The 17,190-nt window shown below is 36.5% G+C and overlaps 1 protein-coding gene across 2 annotated transcripts in view; it reads left to right on the forward strand.

The window, feature by feature from the left end:
* DMXL2 (Dmx like 2) overlaps positions 1-17,190 on the forward strand; it is a 144,455-nt gene that overhangs the window by 113,911 nt on the left and 13,354 nt on the right. For both annotated transcript variants that reach the window (XM_037143031.2, XM_053670013.1), the window contains 9 exons: positions 2,894-3,975; positions 4,383-4,574; positions 6,108-6,184; positions 7,716-7,846; positions 9,991-10,239; positions 14,357-14,535; positions 15,548-15,678; positions 16,211-16,296; positions 16,838-17,039. In XM_037143031.2, the coding sequence (XP_036998926.2) occupies positions 2,894-3,975; positions 4,383-4,574; positions 6,108-6,184; positions 7,716-7,846; positions 9,991-10,239; positions 14,357-14,535; positions 15,548-15,678; positions 16,211-16,296; positions 16,838-17,039 (2,329 nt within the window). The remainder of the gene's footprint in view (positions 1-2,893; positions 3,976-4,382; positions 4,575-6,107; positions 6,185-7,715; positions 7,847-9,990; positions 10,240-14,356; positions 14,536-15,547; positions 15,679-16,210; positions 16,297-16,837; positions 17,040-17,190) is intronic.

A 17,190-nucleotide genomic window follows, 5' to 3' on the forward strand; every position in this document is an offset into this window, starting at 1 on the left:
GAGGTGTGAGGACATCTTATATGTCTCTCCAATATTCCTATACACTTTGAATTCTGGACACCATTCCAAATCTTTTTTTGGGGAGCCCCCCCTGGCTGCACCCTGTATCAGTGTTAACAGCCATCAGTGATAATTGCCTAGGTTTTTTTATTTCATCAGTGGTTGTAAAATGATGTTCTAATTATTTCATTTTATCCTCTCTTTTGAGTTGGACTACTTCTTTAGAGTACTGTTGTTACCGAACAAGAGGAGGAGGTCCGAGGGAGGGGCAATACAATATTTGGCCCATCTAGGGAATGCCCAAAACTGCTATACAACAGGGGCCCCTCCCAAAAACAGAACCAAAATCTACTGGGCCCTTCTGTCCGCCGCCAATTGGAAAGACATCTCTTAAAGCCAGAGATTTGTGAAAAGGAAACAAAATGTTTATTTAATGCTATTCAGGCCTAACGCCACTACTAAAATATCAAAGTCCTTTATGTATACACCTACACCCACACAGCGCTCCCTTCTCCCACTGTCCCAACTCCGGGTACCGTAAATCAGGAAAAGAGCACACATCTGTGTTGCAGACCGCTGGCACCGTCAGCTGTGTCACTGTGCAGGCAGGATCTCGAGTTAATCCAAAGTACTGTGGTACCCTCTCATGGTCCACTGGCAAGAGTCCTTTGTACCCAGTTCCAGTCAAAGTCTCTGTTGCTTTTCAGGCCCCGTGGCCAAAGGGGGCACCCCAAAGCCGCGTGGGCCTCTTCTACCAAAGCTGCAGGAGTCCGCACTCCACCAAAAGCATGTGGCTTTCTTCTTCACCTGGCTGCAGGGATCTCCATTCTGGCAAAGCTGCGTGGTTCTTCCCTTTCACCTGGGAAAGAGGGGGTCCGCACCCTGCCAAAACCACGTGGCTCCCTCTTTCACCTCACCAACAGGGGGTCCTCACTCTGCTGAAACCGCGTGGCTCTCTCTCATCTGGTCAAGCGGGGACCCTTCATGTCCTGGAGCCAGTCTTTTTCAAGCTCTCACACAGGCCTTCTCACTCAGGAGCGCAGCCCCTAGCTACATCCTGAGTCCAAGCCCTTCTCACTCCGGAGAGCAGCCCTTAGTTCCCATCTTGAGTTCCTGCCCACTACCTTCTCCCTGGCTCCAGACTTGGCCACTGCTATTTAACATATCTATGAAACTAGTTAAAGGTTATAGATATGCTAAATAATCATTCCAGAGGTTAGCTCCAAAACTGTTGCTATGCAAAATAGCTCTCAATGGCCTGGCTCCATTCATCCCTTCCCCCGGGGGGGGGGGGGGGGGAGGTGAGGACATCTTATATGTCTCTCCAATATTCCTATACACTTTGAATTCTGGACACCATTCCAAATCTTTTTTTGGGCCCCCCCCTGGCTGCACCCTGTATCACTGTCTCTCTTAGCAACTGTTTGATTACACTGATGTCTAGTAGTATATATCACGAAAGAAATATTTTTATCAGTTTTCAAAATAATAGTTTTGTTCCCTAGCATCCTACGAAACTGGCCACTTAGATTTTATATTTTTAAGGGTTATTTTGAACTCACAGATTTAGATAGAAGTGTGCTTTAATCCATTGCAGTTTGTTGTTATTGATGCTCAGATTATCCCATCCATAACCAACATGAGCTTCTTCAAGTTTTTGAATCCTTTTGACATTATTCCTTGATAGTTTCTTTGCTTTCTAGTTTGGCAAGATGTTTCAGGCTCATTTTGTATATTTCCTGCCCTAGACCTAAAAATGGCCATTCCTCCAAAGAACCCTGGGTCCTTTGCTATGGAATAATTTAATTTTAGAGGCTGTAGCCTGGGCACAGGAATTCTCACTGTTAATTGGTTTTGTTATTATTTCTAGGCCATTTTGATGAATAGAGCTGAGAAATATGTTTCCCTGAGAGTTCATGAGTTCACACTGAAATTTAAAATTGAAATATAGATTACAGTGTTCTTTTTCCTTAGATTTAAAAGTTGTATCTTATCACAAAAAGCTTAACTTTTCATGATGTTAACATAATTATCTGTTAGTTAATATGCATATAGTAGTTTCAGAATGCAAATATTTTTCATAACAGCGTTACTGAGAACAGTTAAAGCTTTTTCCTTTTTTTGCAGTTTTTGTTTCTAAGACATATCCCACTAAGGATGTATAGTTAAATTACTGGTTTTAAAGTCACCTTTTAGGTCCTCTCTGTGGTTAATATTACCCAGTTGATACACAAAATCGTTTCTTTAATTTTGCTTTTGCATGAATTTTTTAAAAAATTGATTGCTGGGGAGAGGGGTGTAAAGGGATTAAATGGCAATGAAAAAATTTCGTAAAGATTAAATTTTTCAAAAGGCATTGTTACAAGGAAAAAATCTGGAGGCATATACACTGAAATAATAAAAGATGTTTTGAGGATTAAAGTTATTTAAAATATCAACATGATTTAAAAATAAAATATATAAAACCAAAGTATTTTCAGAGAAACCTACCTTCTTTCCTGACCTCTTTGCCTTATTCTCCCCTCCCTTTTAGGGAACCAATTAAAAATTTTTTGCATGTTTTTCTTCCATTTAAAAATTACAAGTGTGTGTGCATGTATTTGTGTTTGTATGTTCTCTCCACTTTCTCAGATACAAGGTAGTTTACAATACATCATTTTTTGTAACTTATTTTACTTAATACATCCTGGACATCACTCTATAGCAGCACATAGGGAATTTTTGTTTCAGCTGTGTAGTTGTACTGATCATGTAGATGTACTATAGTTTAATAACTTATCCTAGGTTCATATTTAAGTATCCTTTATTTTGAGAAAATGCTGACGTTTTATTCTTTAAATATAAATACACATTAACACAGTATCTTGTGATTCTCTCTGCTTGATTTCTATAGTTATCATCAAATCTTGTAACCCAGTGGTGTTTAGCTTCTACAACTACCTTCGAACTCATCCTTTGCTTATTCGAAGAAATCTCGCCTCCCCTGAAGGAACTTTGGCAACCTTAGGTCTCAAAACTGAAAAAAACTTTGTTGATAAAATTAACCTCATAGAAAGAAAATTATTTTTTACCACTGCAAATGCTCATTTTAAAGTTGGATGTCCTGTTTTAGCCTTGGAGGTACTCTCCAAAATTCCCAAAGTTACCAGATCATCTGCTTTATCTGCAAGAAAAGATCAACCTGAATTCATTTCTAAAAAGATAGGTGATATACATTCAGAATCAAAAACTCTGAGTGATGGCAGAAGTAGTTCTGGCGTCGACTGGTCAAATATAAGTTCATCACAGTTTGATTGGAGTCAGCCAGTAGTAAAAGTTGATGAGGAACCTCTTAATTTGGATTGGGGTGAAGATCATGACAGTGCCTTAGAAGAAGAGGAAGAAGATACAGATGGTTTAGTAATGAAAAGTACAGGTGCCAGGGGTAAAGATAGCCAAGAAAACCAGAAAGCATCAGACCCTAGTATGTTATTGACTCCTCAGGAAGACAGTTTTCTTGAAGGTAACACTGAAGTTGATGTGATTGCTGAACAACTAAAATTCAGAGCTTGTTTAAAGATCCTTATGACTGAACTGAGAACATTGGCTACAGGTTATGAAGTAGATGGAGGAAAACTCAGATTTCAACTTTATAACTGGCTTGAAAAGGAAATTGCTGCGTTGCATGACATATGTAATCATGAAACAGTTATTAAAGAGTATGTCAGTAGAACTTATTCTAAAGTAGAGAGTGATCTTCTGGATCAGGAAGAAATGGTGGAAAAACCAGATATTGATTCCTATGAGCGCCACCAAATAGAAAGACGAAGGTTGCAGGCTAAACGGGAGCATGCAGAAAGACGGAAGATGTGGTTGCAGAAAAACCAGGATCTCCTGAGAGTGTTTCTTAGTTACTGTAGCCTTCATGGGGCCCAAGGTGGCGGTCTGGCCTCAGTAAGGATGGAACTCAAGTTTTTATTACAAGAATCACAGCAGGTATGAATTTCAGTTTTGTTTGCAGTCTTGGTCATTTTAACAATTTCAATAGCTCTTCCAGTTATAGCTATAAAGCTCCTTTTACTAGTGAATCTAAATATGTTCAACTGTTTGTAAGTGGCAGATATATATAATCCACATGGGTCTTTTTTAGACCTAAGTTTTAGGAATTAGGAATAGGCTTAAAAGACTGAGACTACATCTATGTCATACTCGTCTTTATCTTCTGTAACTAGCATGGTACCTAGTACTTCATGGTGATCAATAAAGTTTTATAGACAAGGGGAGTAAGTACATGAATCTACTTCTTACATTCAAATGTTAATCATCAGTGTTTTTATCAGATAACTATTAATTTTTTTCCCTTCATTTTAACTACTTTGAAAAAAATAATCTCTTACCTACAGGAAACTACAGTGAAACAACTCCAGTCTCCATTACCGTTACCTACTACCCTGCCTCTGCTTTCAGCAAGTATTGCATCCACAAAAACAGTCATAGCCAATCCTGTATTGTACTTAAATAATCACATCCATGATATACTTTACACTATTGCTCAGATGAAAACACCGCCTCACCCCAGTATTGGAGATGTGAAGGTAATGTCAATTTTATGATCATTTGATACTGTACACTCTGAGGAGGTAAATATGTTATATTTGTCTTCCAGTTCTAACTTAGAGGAAGTGTTTCAAAGTGCTCTTACGTTCTACCAATCAGTACAAGACGATGTCCAATGAATGTAATTTAAAATTAAGTATTTTTCTTACTTCTAGACAAGCTGTCTTCCTTTAAGACAGGCAAATACTCCTTTGATAATGATATTAATTCTCTAGATAGCATTCTTGTGACTTATTTCTTTAGACCCTCCATTCCCCTTAGATGAACCATTAAGTTAGAAATTTATGACTGTTTGCCTTTATGCCAGCATATTGTGAAATACAAGTACAAAGGGCTATCTTTGAGAGAACCATAATTTATCAGAAGTAGTCCCAGAAAAAGTATTCTTGAACTGTTTCCCTGATGATCATGTTTATTGTGCAGTAATTCAGGGCCATCAGAATTTTGGCAGCGTGATTACTCACAATTAAACCTATACTCTGTTTTGAAAGCTTACAAATGGAAAGAGTGTAATAAACCCTAGAGAGCTTGCTAGGATCTGGAGTGTTGATCAGACTTTTGCTGTGCTAGCTTAAATGTCTCTGTTCGGTGCTTTTCCTAGGTCTAGAGGCCAGTGTCATTTCATGTCCCCAACATTTATTTATTTATTTATTTATTTATTTATTTAGAAAAGTGTGTTTAATCTCTGGTTGTACATTCTTCTGAAGGTCCCAAGATTTTACTGGTCATGTCAACCTATTAGAAATTTCTAATCCCTAGCATAAATTAATCCATTTTAGTATTTTAGCAGAGATTACTAAATTATTTCCTAGGTTAATACAGACACATAGAAATGCAGTAATGCATATAATTGTAAGTAAGCATTTCCAATTTTTAGAAACTTGGATAAGGCTTACAAGGAGTATGAAGTTTTTTCTAGTCTCTTCATATTTTAAGATTTTCATTTAAAAAATCTTAATGAAAACTATTGAAGATAGTTCTGGAGATAAGTCTGACAATGTTGATTCAGTATGGCATTTTAGGGTGTGGTTTTTATATTAATAATTTTTGAAGTTTCTAAGTTAAAAGTTATAAGGCTATGCACTGTTCATAACAACTAAGTAAATTATTTACTTCTGGAAAGTCAGCCATTTCAGAGAGTGATTGGTATATTTTGTAAACATTGAACTCATTCTTATTGATAAGATCAAGTCTTTATTTTCATCAAGGGGAATTTCACAAAGCAAGTTTGAATAAAAGCTCTGAAAAGTGTACTTATTTGGTTTTGGTTTTCTTTTTTTTTTGCATATTGCATTTTAAGGTAGTTGCTAGCAAGCTGAGTTAATTAGCTTTGTTGTGGACATGCATAAAAGTTGGATGAGTCTTATTTTCGAAGTTTTCAAGTACAGTCTCATGTAGGAAAATCTAGTCTTACGATATTGCTAGTTTCCTGAGTATTTTCTGATTTTTAAGATATTACTATTGTGTAGAAATGTTAGTACAAAATGTAATTGTGGCTGTTTTGGTTTTAGGTGCACACACTTCATTCATTAGCAGCATCACTTTCTGCATCAATTTACCAAGCATTATGTGACAGTCATAGCTACAGGTAAAAAAAAACCACCCATAATAGTATTAATACAGCATCAATATTCAGCTATTATAGAGTTATATTAAGGTTCTATTTCCTAAGGACTGAAAAATCCTTAAATATCAGTGGCATGTTTACTTTAATAAATGAGAGAGAATGAAAACAAATAATTACGTGTTTAGTTTAGTCATCATTTAGTAACAAGAGAGACACATAGAAAATGACAAATAGTAAATGGAAATTACTATCATCACCATCTTTTTGTTTTCAAGAAGAGGAGTGTTCACTGTCCAAAATAATTTATAAAATTAAGTCTTCTAAGTTTTTTCCTTAGGAAATATTTCTTTTAGCATTGGATTAATGTCTATTTATTTAACTGAATTTAAGTTGAAAGAGGAAGTACTTTGGAAAAATGAAGAGGTACATTTCTAACATTGAATTATTAAAGTCAATTTTACCTATTCATTTACATATAATATATAAGTCTTTGGAAGTGGTGTCAAATAGAAGAAATGGTTTGACTTTTTTAAGTGTCAAATTGCCTTCATAAGTGCATACTTTCATTTTAGTGACTAGGGCTGTGTAGGTAGTAAGAAATCGAATCACTTAGAAAGATGATCCAAATTTAAATGAATTATATTAAGTGAAAATTTGTAATATACATAGAATTACATTAAATTTATATTACACATGTCCAGATCTTTTTTCTTATAAATTCAGCAGCCTTTTATGGAAAGATTTGTTTTGATATTGCATTAGGAATTACCTTCTCAAAATGTCCTGTATTTTGAGTTTAGCCTTACGAGGCCATGTCTAAGTATTCTACAGTCTTAGAAATGTACACAAGGAAAATACTTTTTTAGTTGACTGTGGTCATCTTCAAGCTCAAAGACAACTTGTTTGTTATGAATCCCTGGTTAAAATGGCACCAAATGAGAATTCAAGTAAATTTTTTTTAATGTACTTTTTCTAGTCCTTAGGCTATGATTAACTCTCAAAGGGAATCAGCTTTACTTTTGCTTTTGTATTTTCTTCAGCTCTGTAAAGATGAGGGAAGTAATTATTTAGGCACATTTTGGCTTTAGAATTAGGTATTACTAAAATATCCTCCAGATTTTAGTTCATATTTTAATTCAGGCTTAAGCTTTTACAACTTTGCGAGCGCTGAGAAATGCAACAAGACAGTACCCTGAAACTTCCTAATATATCTTAGCACCAGCAGCGGTCAACTTACCTCAGACTTCCCAAAAAAAAAAAGAATGACCGTAGAAAAGATATTAAAATATTAAGTGGCATCTGGAAAAGATGTTAAAAGACGAAATAAATGTCATTTGCCTAACATAGTAAAATTTGGAAATTTTTTATTTTGTTTTTGAAAAATCAAGCATTTGCAACTAATGTCAACCTTCTAAAATAAATTCTTGTTAGAGTAGTGAATTGATTTTTAAGAAATTTTTATTGTAATTATCTAAAATTAATATGTATAAAGTCCAATTGCTTACTACCCGTGTTAGGATGATGAATAGCTGAACTCTTCTATTTATTTTAGCAGTCAGACGGAAGGAAATCAGTTTACAGGAATGGCATACCAAGGACTTCTTCTAAGTGACCGTCGGAGACTAAGGACAGAAAGCATTGAAGAACATGCAACACCAAATTCTTCTCCTGCTCAGTGGCCTGGTGAGATTTGTTTTCTCTGTCATTCAGATTTGGCTATTCTTTTTTAAAAAGCTACCAACTAGTTTTCTAAATGTCGTTTTTTTAAGGATTTGGTGAATTTTTGTTGTTGTTTTTAATAATGTTTTCTGCCACAGATTAAGTACTTAAGTACTGTAATGTCTGAAGACTCAGAAAGTTGAGGCTTCAAAGGGCAAGATTTCCTTCATAAAGAACATATTGTTTTCCTTATTCTTGGAAATTCTTTCTTTTTAAATTATATTTTATTGATTATGCTATTACAGTTGTCCCAATTTTCCCCCTTTGCCACCCTCCAGCCAGCTCCCCCCACCTCTCTCAGGAAATCCCCCATCATTGTTCTTGTCCATGGGTCATGGGTGTAAGTTCTTTGGCTACTCCACTTTCTATACTGTACTTTACATCCCCATGGCTATTCTGTAACTGCCTATTTGTACTTCTTAATCCCCTCACCTCTTCACCCATTGTCCCACACCTCCCTCCCATCTGGCAACCATCAAAACCTCTGTGTTTGTGATTCTGAGTCTGTTCTTATTTTATTTCAGTTGTAATTTTGATGTGGTTGTCGAAGAGGCAAGCCATGTCTTCCTAAGCTACTATCTTGACTGGAAGTCCTCATCCTTAGAAATTCTGAATTAGAGTCGTAGAGAGCAATATTACAGAGATATTCTCACAAATGGGTTAGACAGAATACAATTATTCTTGAGCATAAATTTATATATTAGGATAGGAACGATCATTCTGTGGAACATAAGTCCTGCTGTCTCCTGATCCCTCTTTTTCTCTGGTTAGCTCTTCTCACTGTCCACATTTCAGACTGTCCTCACTCTCTTAATACCCTTTTCTGGTCTGCCACGTCATTTAAATTTTACTGTACTTGCGTTGTAACTCTTGAGTTTACATGTTAATGATCATTGTGAATTAAGAGAGGCAGGGGAAAGAAATGACAAGCTCAGTGTGTAATTAATTCATTTATACCATACATTTATAGAAACGTTTCATTTTAGCTTTTATTGAAATCATTTTAGACTTTATAAAGTTATAAAAATCATACAGATTTCTCTATAACCTTCACCCATAATCCCCAAATGTTAACATTATACCATATTGCTTTATCATTCATTCCTCCTGTCTCTCTCAACGTCTCACTCACTTCGTGTGTATATATATGTGTATTTTTCTGAAATATTTGTAAGTTTCAGACATGATGCCCTTTAAACCTAAATGTATCAGTCTTTCTTAAAAAAACAGATATCCTTTTAATATAACCAAATTCAGCATCTTAACATTGATACAATATTGTAATCTATAGATTTTTTTTCACATTTCACCATTTATCCCATTAAATGTCATGTAACATTTAGTTGTAATTTCTCACGAGTTTCCTCTAATTTGGAGTAGTTCCTCATTCTTTCTTTGTGTCTCATGAATTTGCCACTTTTGAAGAGAACTGGTCAGTTATCTTTCTGAATGTCCCTCAATTTGGATTTTTCTGATGTTTTCTTAATATTCAGCTTATGTGTTTTGGGCAGGGATACCAGAGAAGGGATACTGTGCCCTTCTCAGTACAGAGCAGCGAGGAGCACACGCTGCCAGTCGGCCCTATTACTGGTGTTACTCACTGATCCCTTGGTAAGGCAGCTTCTGCCGGACTTCTCCTTCGTAAAGTCACTCTTTTTTTCCCTTTGCAGTGAAGAAGTATCTTTGCATAGACACTTTGAGACTGTGTAAAATACACTTTTACCCACAAATTCTAGCCTATAATGGTGCTTCTTGCCTGAATCAGATATTACTGTGGATGTTACTAGATGGTGATTTTCTAATTCTATCATTCCTTCTACTTATTATTTGAAATTAAACTGAAATTGTATGGCAAAGGAGAGCTTTCCCTTCTCCCCTTTTTAATTATTTATTTGCTCACTTTTTATACCAATATAGAATAATGGGTTCTTATTTTGTTTTGTAGGTTATAAGCCATTCCTACCATTGTTTATTTTGTTGTTAAAATTATGGAAGTATGTATTTCTTATTATATAGATAGGTACATGATTTTGGTTAAATTGCAATTTTGGGTTTTTTTCTGGAGCTTTATGCTGATATACTTTTTATGATATTATATACCCTTGCAGGTGTGAACTCACTGATTAATCTCTTGAGTTCAGCCCAAGATGAAGACCAGCCAAAATTGAACATTTTGTTGTGTGAAGCTGTTGTTGCTGTATACTTAAGTTTATTGATACATGCTCTTGCCACAAATTCTTCCAATGAATTGTTCCGACTTGCAGCACACCCATTAAATAATCGAATGTGGGCTGCTGTTTTTGGAGGGGGTGTAAAACTTGTTGTGAAACCTCAAAGACAATCAGAAAATATTTCAGGTAAGATTAATGTATGTAAATGTAAATAATTACCATTGTTAAATTAAAAGATTTTTTAAATATTTAAAGAATTTTCATTTTGAAAATCGGTGATGGTTAAAGTATAATCACTTTTTAAAAAAAGATTTTATTTATTTATTTTTGGAAAGGGGAAGGGAGTGAGAAAGAGAGGGAGAGAAACATCAATGTGTGGTTGCCTCTCACATGCCCCCTACTGGGGACCCAGCCTGAAACCCAGGCGTGTTACCTGACTGGGGGGTTGAACTGGGGACCCTGTGGTTCAAAGGCCAGTGCTCAATCCCCTGAGTCAAACCAGCCAGGGCAAAAGTATAATTACTTTTGTTGGGCTAGTAAATAACTAAACTCATGTTAAAATAAGAAATATATAGTAATTTCAGTTGAACAGTAGTTGATACCAGGACAAATTTAAGGAAGATAAGAAGTAAAGGGAAGCTAAAGGTAAGTGAGGAGACAATGTTAAGGAATGAGGCCATGGAAAAAGGATAGTTTTCAAATAGAAAAAAAAGATTTAAAAAGTTTTTGAATGTTTTTATTATAGTTGATGTACAATATTATATTAGTTTTAGGTGTATAGCTCATTGATTAGACATTTATTTAACTTACAGGTGTTCACCCCAGTAAATCTAGAACCAATCTGACACCTTACAGTTACTACAGTATTATCAACTCTATTCCCTATGCTGTACTTTACATCCCCAGGACTGTTCTTTAACTACCAGTTTGTATTCTTAATCCCCTTACCTTATAGAAAGAAGATTTCAGTAAATCCTTCTAACCTTCATAGGGCATACCAGCAGCTGGCTTCACATTAAGTTTATGGCCATGTGTAAGATAGCTGTTTTACTCATGTGCCTTGTTTATTTATTCTATTTTTGTATGTTTTCCCCCTTGTAGATTAGAATATATTTTTCACCTCACTTTTTAAGGTGGTAGGATATGGGAGGTATAGATTAATGCCATAGGAAAACTTTCTATCTTGGTGCAGAAACAAAGAAATCATCTTAATTCACCCTTAGAAATGGTCATATTACAGATGAACAGGTAGTGGCACAAGGTTAAATGGCACCGGCTCTAACCCATGTGCTTGCTGCCCAAGTGGATTGAAATGAATATGTCGCTGGATAAGGCAAAGTGAGGGAAGAGATCTCACCAACTTCCATTGCTTCTACTCCCATTATAGTTAAGTCATCACTCTTAAACTTTCTTCTTACCTAGTTGTAGTTCACTTTAAATTTCTAAAAGTTTCCCCCCAAACTTATTTCCATTCCTGAATTTTCCTATTATTTTTTATGATAATTCATCAAGTTATCCACACTTAAAATCTCTGAGTAGGCATTCATATTTGCATTCACTTAATACCTACTTCTGCTTTGGAGATATGGAGTGAACAAAACAGACAAATCTCTCACCTTCATGAAACTTACCTGCAGTGGAGGTAAAATTAACAAATACAATTTGAGGTATGATTAGAACTCTGATAAAAATAAAGCAGAGGAAGAGGGGGTGAGGACAGTTCAGTTAGGGTAGGCAAAAGACACATCGCAGGTTCGAGAGCAGAGCCTTAGGGAAGTTGTGCTCACACCGTGCGGAGCATTCCACGCAGATGGAGCAATGAGGGCAAAGGTCTAGAGGTGGGACTGGTTCCTGGCCTTTCTAGCAACTACAAAGGAGGCCAGAATGGCTATCATGGGGAGGGTGTTCAGAGATGAAGTAAGATAAGTAGCTGGGGGCAAGGTCACTTAGAGTTTCATGGATCACGGTATGGACTTTAGTTCTTCTAAAGAAAGATAGGAAACTCCTGGAGCTTTTTAAGCATAGGAATGACATAGTCTGATTTAGGTATCATAAGATCCACTCTAGCTGCTGTGTGGAGAATAGATGGTGCAACAGGAATAAAAGTAGGGGGCCAGGTGGGAGGCTATTGTTATTGTCCATTTAAAAGATAATTGTGGTCCTGGCCAGGTGGCTCAGTTGGTTGGAGTGGCACCAAAAGGTTGCGGGTTTGATTCTTGGTCAGGGCACATACCTAGGTTGTGGGTTCAGTTCCTGGTTGGGGCACATATGGGAGGTAACTGATTAATGTTTCTCTCTCACATTGATGTTTCTGTCTCTTTCTCTCTCTCCCCTTTCCTCTCTAAAATTAATAATAAAAAATATCCTTGAGTAATAATGTTAAGAATCAAGAATAAATGAATTTTATCATTTCACAATATATAATCAGCATTCTTTACACCTTAAACTTACACAGTGATGGATGCCAGTTATTTCTCAGTAAAACTGGAAAAAAGACTGGCAGTACAAATGTTGGCAAGGATGTTTAGCAGCTGGAACTCTCATTGGTGAGGATGTAAAATGTATAAGCACTTTGGAAAATAATTTGTAAGGTTTTTTTCTAATCTTTACCGGAGGATATGTTTGTTGACTTTAGAGAAAGAGAGAGAGAGAGAGAGAAACATTGATTAGTTGCCTCCTGTACATGTGGGAGGCAGGATTGAACCCACAACCTAGGTGTCCTGACAGGGAGTCACACCCAGAGCCTGTTGGTGCAGGGATGATGCTCCAACCACCTGAGCCACCTGGCCAGGGCTCAGAGTTTTTCACAAATTTATCATGTGACCCACTTACCCTATGTGCAAACAGTTTCACTTAATTATCTACATAGAAGAATTGGAACCACAGGTTCACACAAAGTTTTGTAAGTAAATCTTTATATAGCTTTATTCATAATAGCTCCAAATGGAATGAATTTAACCCAAATGTCAGTCATTAAGTGAGTAGGTTTAAAAAATAATGAGTAAACAAAATGTGGTATACACATGTAATGGAGTGTTACTCAGCCATAAAAAGGAATAAAATACTAATACATGCCCCCACCAGCACGAACCTCAAAAGTACTATGCTGAGTGGAAGAAGCCAGACAGAGAAGTCACATATTGTATGATTCCATTTGTATGAAAGATTCGGAATAGGTCCATAGAGACAGAAGGCGGATTAGTGGGCCAGAGAGAGGAAAGGATAGAGAGGGCCTAATGGTACGGGTTTTGTATTTGGGGTGATGAGAATGCTTTGGGATTAGGTAGAGATGGTGGTTGCGTAACAGTGTGAATGTATCAAGTGCCATTGGATTGTACATATCAAAATGGTTAATTGTATGTAAATTTTACCTCAATTAGAAAAAAGTTAAAGGAGGTTTAGCTTGGGGTGTTAAGTGAAAAATGGTACTACTCTGGATATAATGTGGAGTTATTGCTGACTGTTGATGAATTGTGTGGGGTGTGGGAGAAAGGAGTTGAGATAGAATTGTCATTTTCTATGGTGGGGAGCTTTAGAATTGGAGTGGGTTGACTTCTACTTTCTGGCTCTCCCGTGTCCAGTGAGTTCCTGAATCCTTTTGATCATTGTTTTATATTCCTTGTATCGAACTTTCTCTCAGTCTTACCACCCACAATACTAGTTCAGGCTCTTCTTATGTCATCTGTCCATATTCCTCTCTAATTATTCAAGCAAACCATATCATCATGTGACTAACTCGACATTTTTGTGAGAATGCCCATAGGATAAGCTTTGAGCCTCATACCCACAAGCTAGCCCTGGCCCAACTCTACACTGTCACTGTCCTCCTTGGTGCCTGTCTGGCAAAAGTAGTCTTCTCCTTATTTACCCAAACGTTTGGTCCTTGTTTCTATTGTCCCTTTACCTTTTCACACTGGGCCTTGACTCTTCTTTTAAGGCTTGCTTTACATCCTACAAATTCAGTGGATCTTGAACAACACAGCCAGAAATAATCACTCAAGTACTCTCCTTATGACTTTCTGAATATACCATTTATTTTAGTACCTTAACCTAGAACTACTTTAATCCTTATTCTGTGTAGTACACAGGCTGTTTCATGGAAAGATGGCCTTTTATGCTGTATCCTCGTCTCTGCCAAGATGGCTGGGAAGCTGATGCAGGAAGTGGAGTGTATATGCATATAAACTCGAGATTACATCTAGTCTGACCTAGAACATGGTAAAAAGTAGGGTGAAAAGAAAGGTTAACTTATCGAATTAATAATGGGAAATAAATGCTTATTTTTTTCTTCTCTCTTTTTTAGCACCTCCTGTTCCTTCTGAAGACATAGATAAACACCGGAGGAGATTTAACATGCGAATGCTGGTCCCTGGAAGGCCTGTAAAAGATGCTACCCCACCACCAGTGCCTGCAGAAAGACCATCCTACAAAGAAAAGTTTATTCCTCCTGAACTTAGTATGTGGGATTATTTTGTTGCAAAGGTAAGGGGTGTGAGAAACACAGGTTTTAAGTATGCCTGTTTTATTAACTCTTGTACATGTATCACATAGGAATGATGGGGTAGCTTCTGGACTGAATCTCTATAGCATAGATATTTAATCTCTTAAGTCCAGAAACTAAATAGTCTTTCAGGAATGATCTGATGATGATGATAAGATACTTGAGATGGATGAGACAAATTAAAATTGTATGGGATTTTGGTATAAACCAGAAGTCAGTTTATTAACATGTAGCCAGCATCATCATTTTCTAGTGCCTAGAGTACTTCATCTGCTATCTAGGTTCTCTTCATCTGATATTCATAGTTCCTTTGGTCAGCATGGAATTAGAACAGAAGGAGGTATTGGGGGGTTTTATTCTTACCAGCCCAAAGTCCGACGCTTCAAAAAGGCAAAATTCAAAACATCAGAGTTTAGAGTAAGGTGAAAAGGTGCTAACCGAGAAGATGGAGAGCAGAGCTCTAACCTCAAATCCATTTTAAGAAAGTACAGAGTTTAGGCTTCTTTAATGTCAGGGGAAGGAAAAATGGGAAGGACTGTTTTTATAAAATCTCAAGCCCTGAGCAGGATTCCTCTAATGATCACCGTGTCTAAAGCAGGAGCTGTCAGCCTGAAGGCCATGGGCACGGCAGGCCCAACAAGACGAGTCAGAGAAACCAAGCAGGTTACATTAGCAGGCCATGGTGTGGTCCCATGACACATCTCGGTTTCTCTGCGCAGAGGAAGCATCTCGGAGGATCAGAATCTTCACGGGAACTAGATCCATTGTAGTCTCTTTTCGTACCATGTTGGGTGCACCTCTTACTTTTCAGCACTTTGCTTTTTGAGCTCATCATCTATTAACATTTCCCTCTTTGTGCGTGGTAACACTCTTATGACCTTGCTGTGAATGCAGAAGAGGGGATATATCTCCCATCCTGCCTTCTCCCCATGTTAAGTCAGGAAAAAAATAACCCAGTTATATATTTTAAAATAACTTTACCTTTTGTTGCAGCCATTTCTCCCTTTGTCTGATAGTGGTGTTATATATGATTCTGATGAAAGCATTCATAGTGACGACGAAGAAGATGATGCTTTTTTTTCAGACACACAAATGCAGGAGCACCAAGATCCAAATTCCTATAGGTAAATAAGGCTTTTCTCTTTTTGCCTTTTTTTGGTAGAAAATCCTTATATTACTAATTTTAAGTAGCAGTATCACAAACTTGTACAAGAACTGACTTATGTTTCAGGTTAGATATTCTGTACCTTTTCAAATAAATTTCCAGAAAGTACAGTATTTCTTTTACATCCAGAATCAAAGACTAGCTTATGTACAGAGTACAAACACAGCACTTTTAGTGAGGGAAAATATGTAATTTATTGTTGCATTATTAGAACTTTATATATAATTTGTTGGCATGCTGTTAGATTCCATGTGTCTGTGGTAAATCTTTTTTCATCAGGTAATTCCAGATATAGCAAAAGATACTGTTGTGTATCTTTTATTTTCAAAGACTAAAAAGGTGCCTTTTTAAAATAGTGAGTTGTTAGAAAAGAACAGCTTTTTTTCTGTGCAGGGAGACTGGGCTAAACAATCAACAGGAATCATTACTGTGCTTCTCTCATGATTTTATTTTTCAATTAAGGAGAATTCTTTTTTGTCTCCCTTCAATAGCTGGGCTCTTCTGCATTTGGCAATGGTAAAGCTAATACTTTACAATGTCAAGAATTTTTTCCCCATTGCTGGATTGGAATTCTCCGGTAAGTTTGTGATTTGAAAATTAATGTTAATAAATACACTAAATTTACCGTCAACTTTTTCATCTGTGGCATACCACCTTGAATGCACCCAATATTGTCTGATCTCAGAAGCTAAGTGGGGTCGAGCCTGGTTAGTACTTGGATGGGAGACCATCAACCTTTCTTTACAAAATCCATATGAAAGAGCATGTGGTGCTAAAAAAAGGAGATACTGCATTGGAGACCTAAGAGGTCTTGTTTATTTTAGGCTCCAGTCTGTGGTTTTAAATAATAGCAAGAATTACTATCTTCCTAGAAGGTTGAAAAATAAAGCAAAAAAGAAAAAAAAAACAGACCGGAGAAGCTAGATATTTTCTCAGCTCATTTTAGAGAGCTGACTTTCCGCTTTGTTGAAAGCATTAAGAATTTAAATGGCATTAGATTAACATTTTTAGATTTATTTGTATTTTCAGAAATTTTGGCTATAAATTTAGATTTGATAAATATGTGGATGATCAACATTTTTTATGAAAATAAAATGACATGTTCTATCACATTTTAGAGTTGCCTGTAACATCACCATTAGGTATTGCTGTGATTAAAAACTTGGAGAATTGGGAACACATCTTGCAAGAGAAAATGGATCAGTTTGAAGGTCCACCTCCTAACTATATCAACACATATCCAGCTGACCTTTCTGTAGGAGCTGGACCAGCTATTCTGCGAAATAAGGCTATGCAAGAACCAGAAAATACTCCATTCAAGTAAGAATGCTTTTTTAAATGCTGATGAGGGTGTAGCTTTGTTTTTAATTTTTCTGGAAGACAGTTTGGCAAAATATGCAAATAGCCTTTAAAACATTCAAAACTTTGAACCTGCAATCCTATTTTTATCAATATATGCTAATAATAAAAC

This window comes from Artibeus jamaicensis, unplaced genomic scaffold (genome assembly GCF_021234435.1).
Source record: "Artibeus jamaicensis isolate MK-2021 breed Jamaican fruit bat unplaced genomic scaffold, CSHL_Jam_final contig_548, whole genome shotgun sequence".
Classification (NCBI taxonomy): domain Eukaryota; kingdom Metazoa; phylum Chordata; class Mammalia; order Chiroptera; family Phyllostomidae; genus Artibeus; species Artibeus jamaicensis.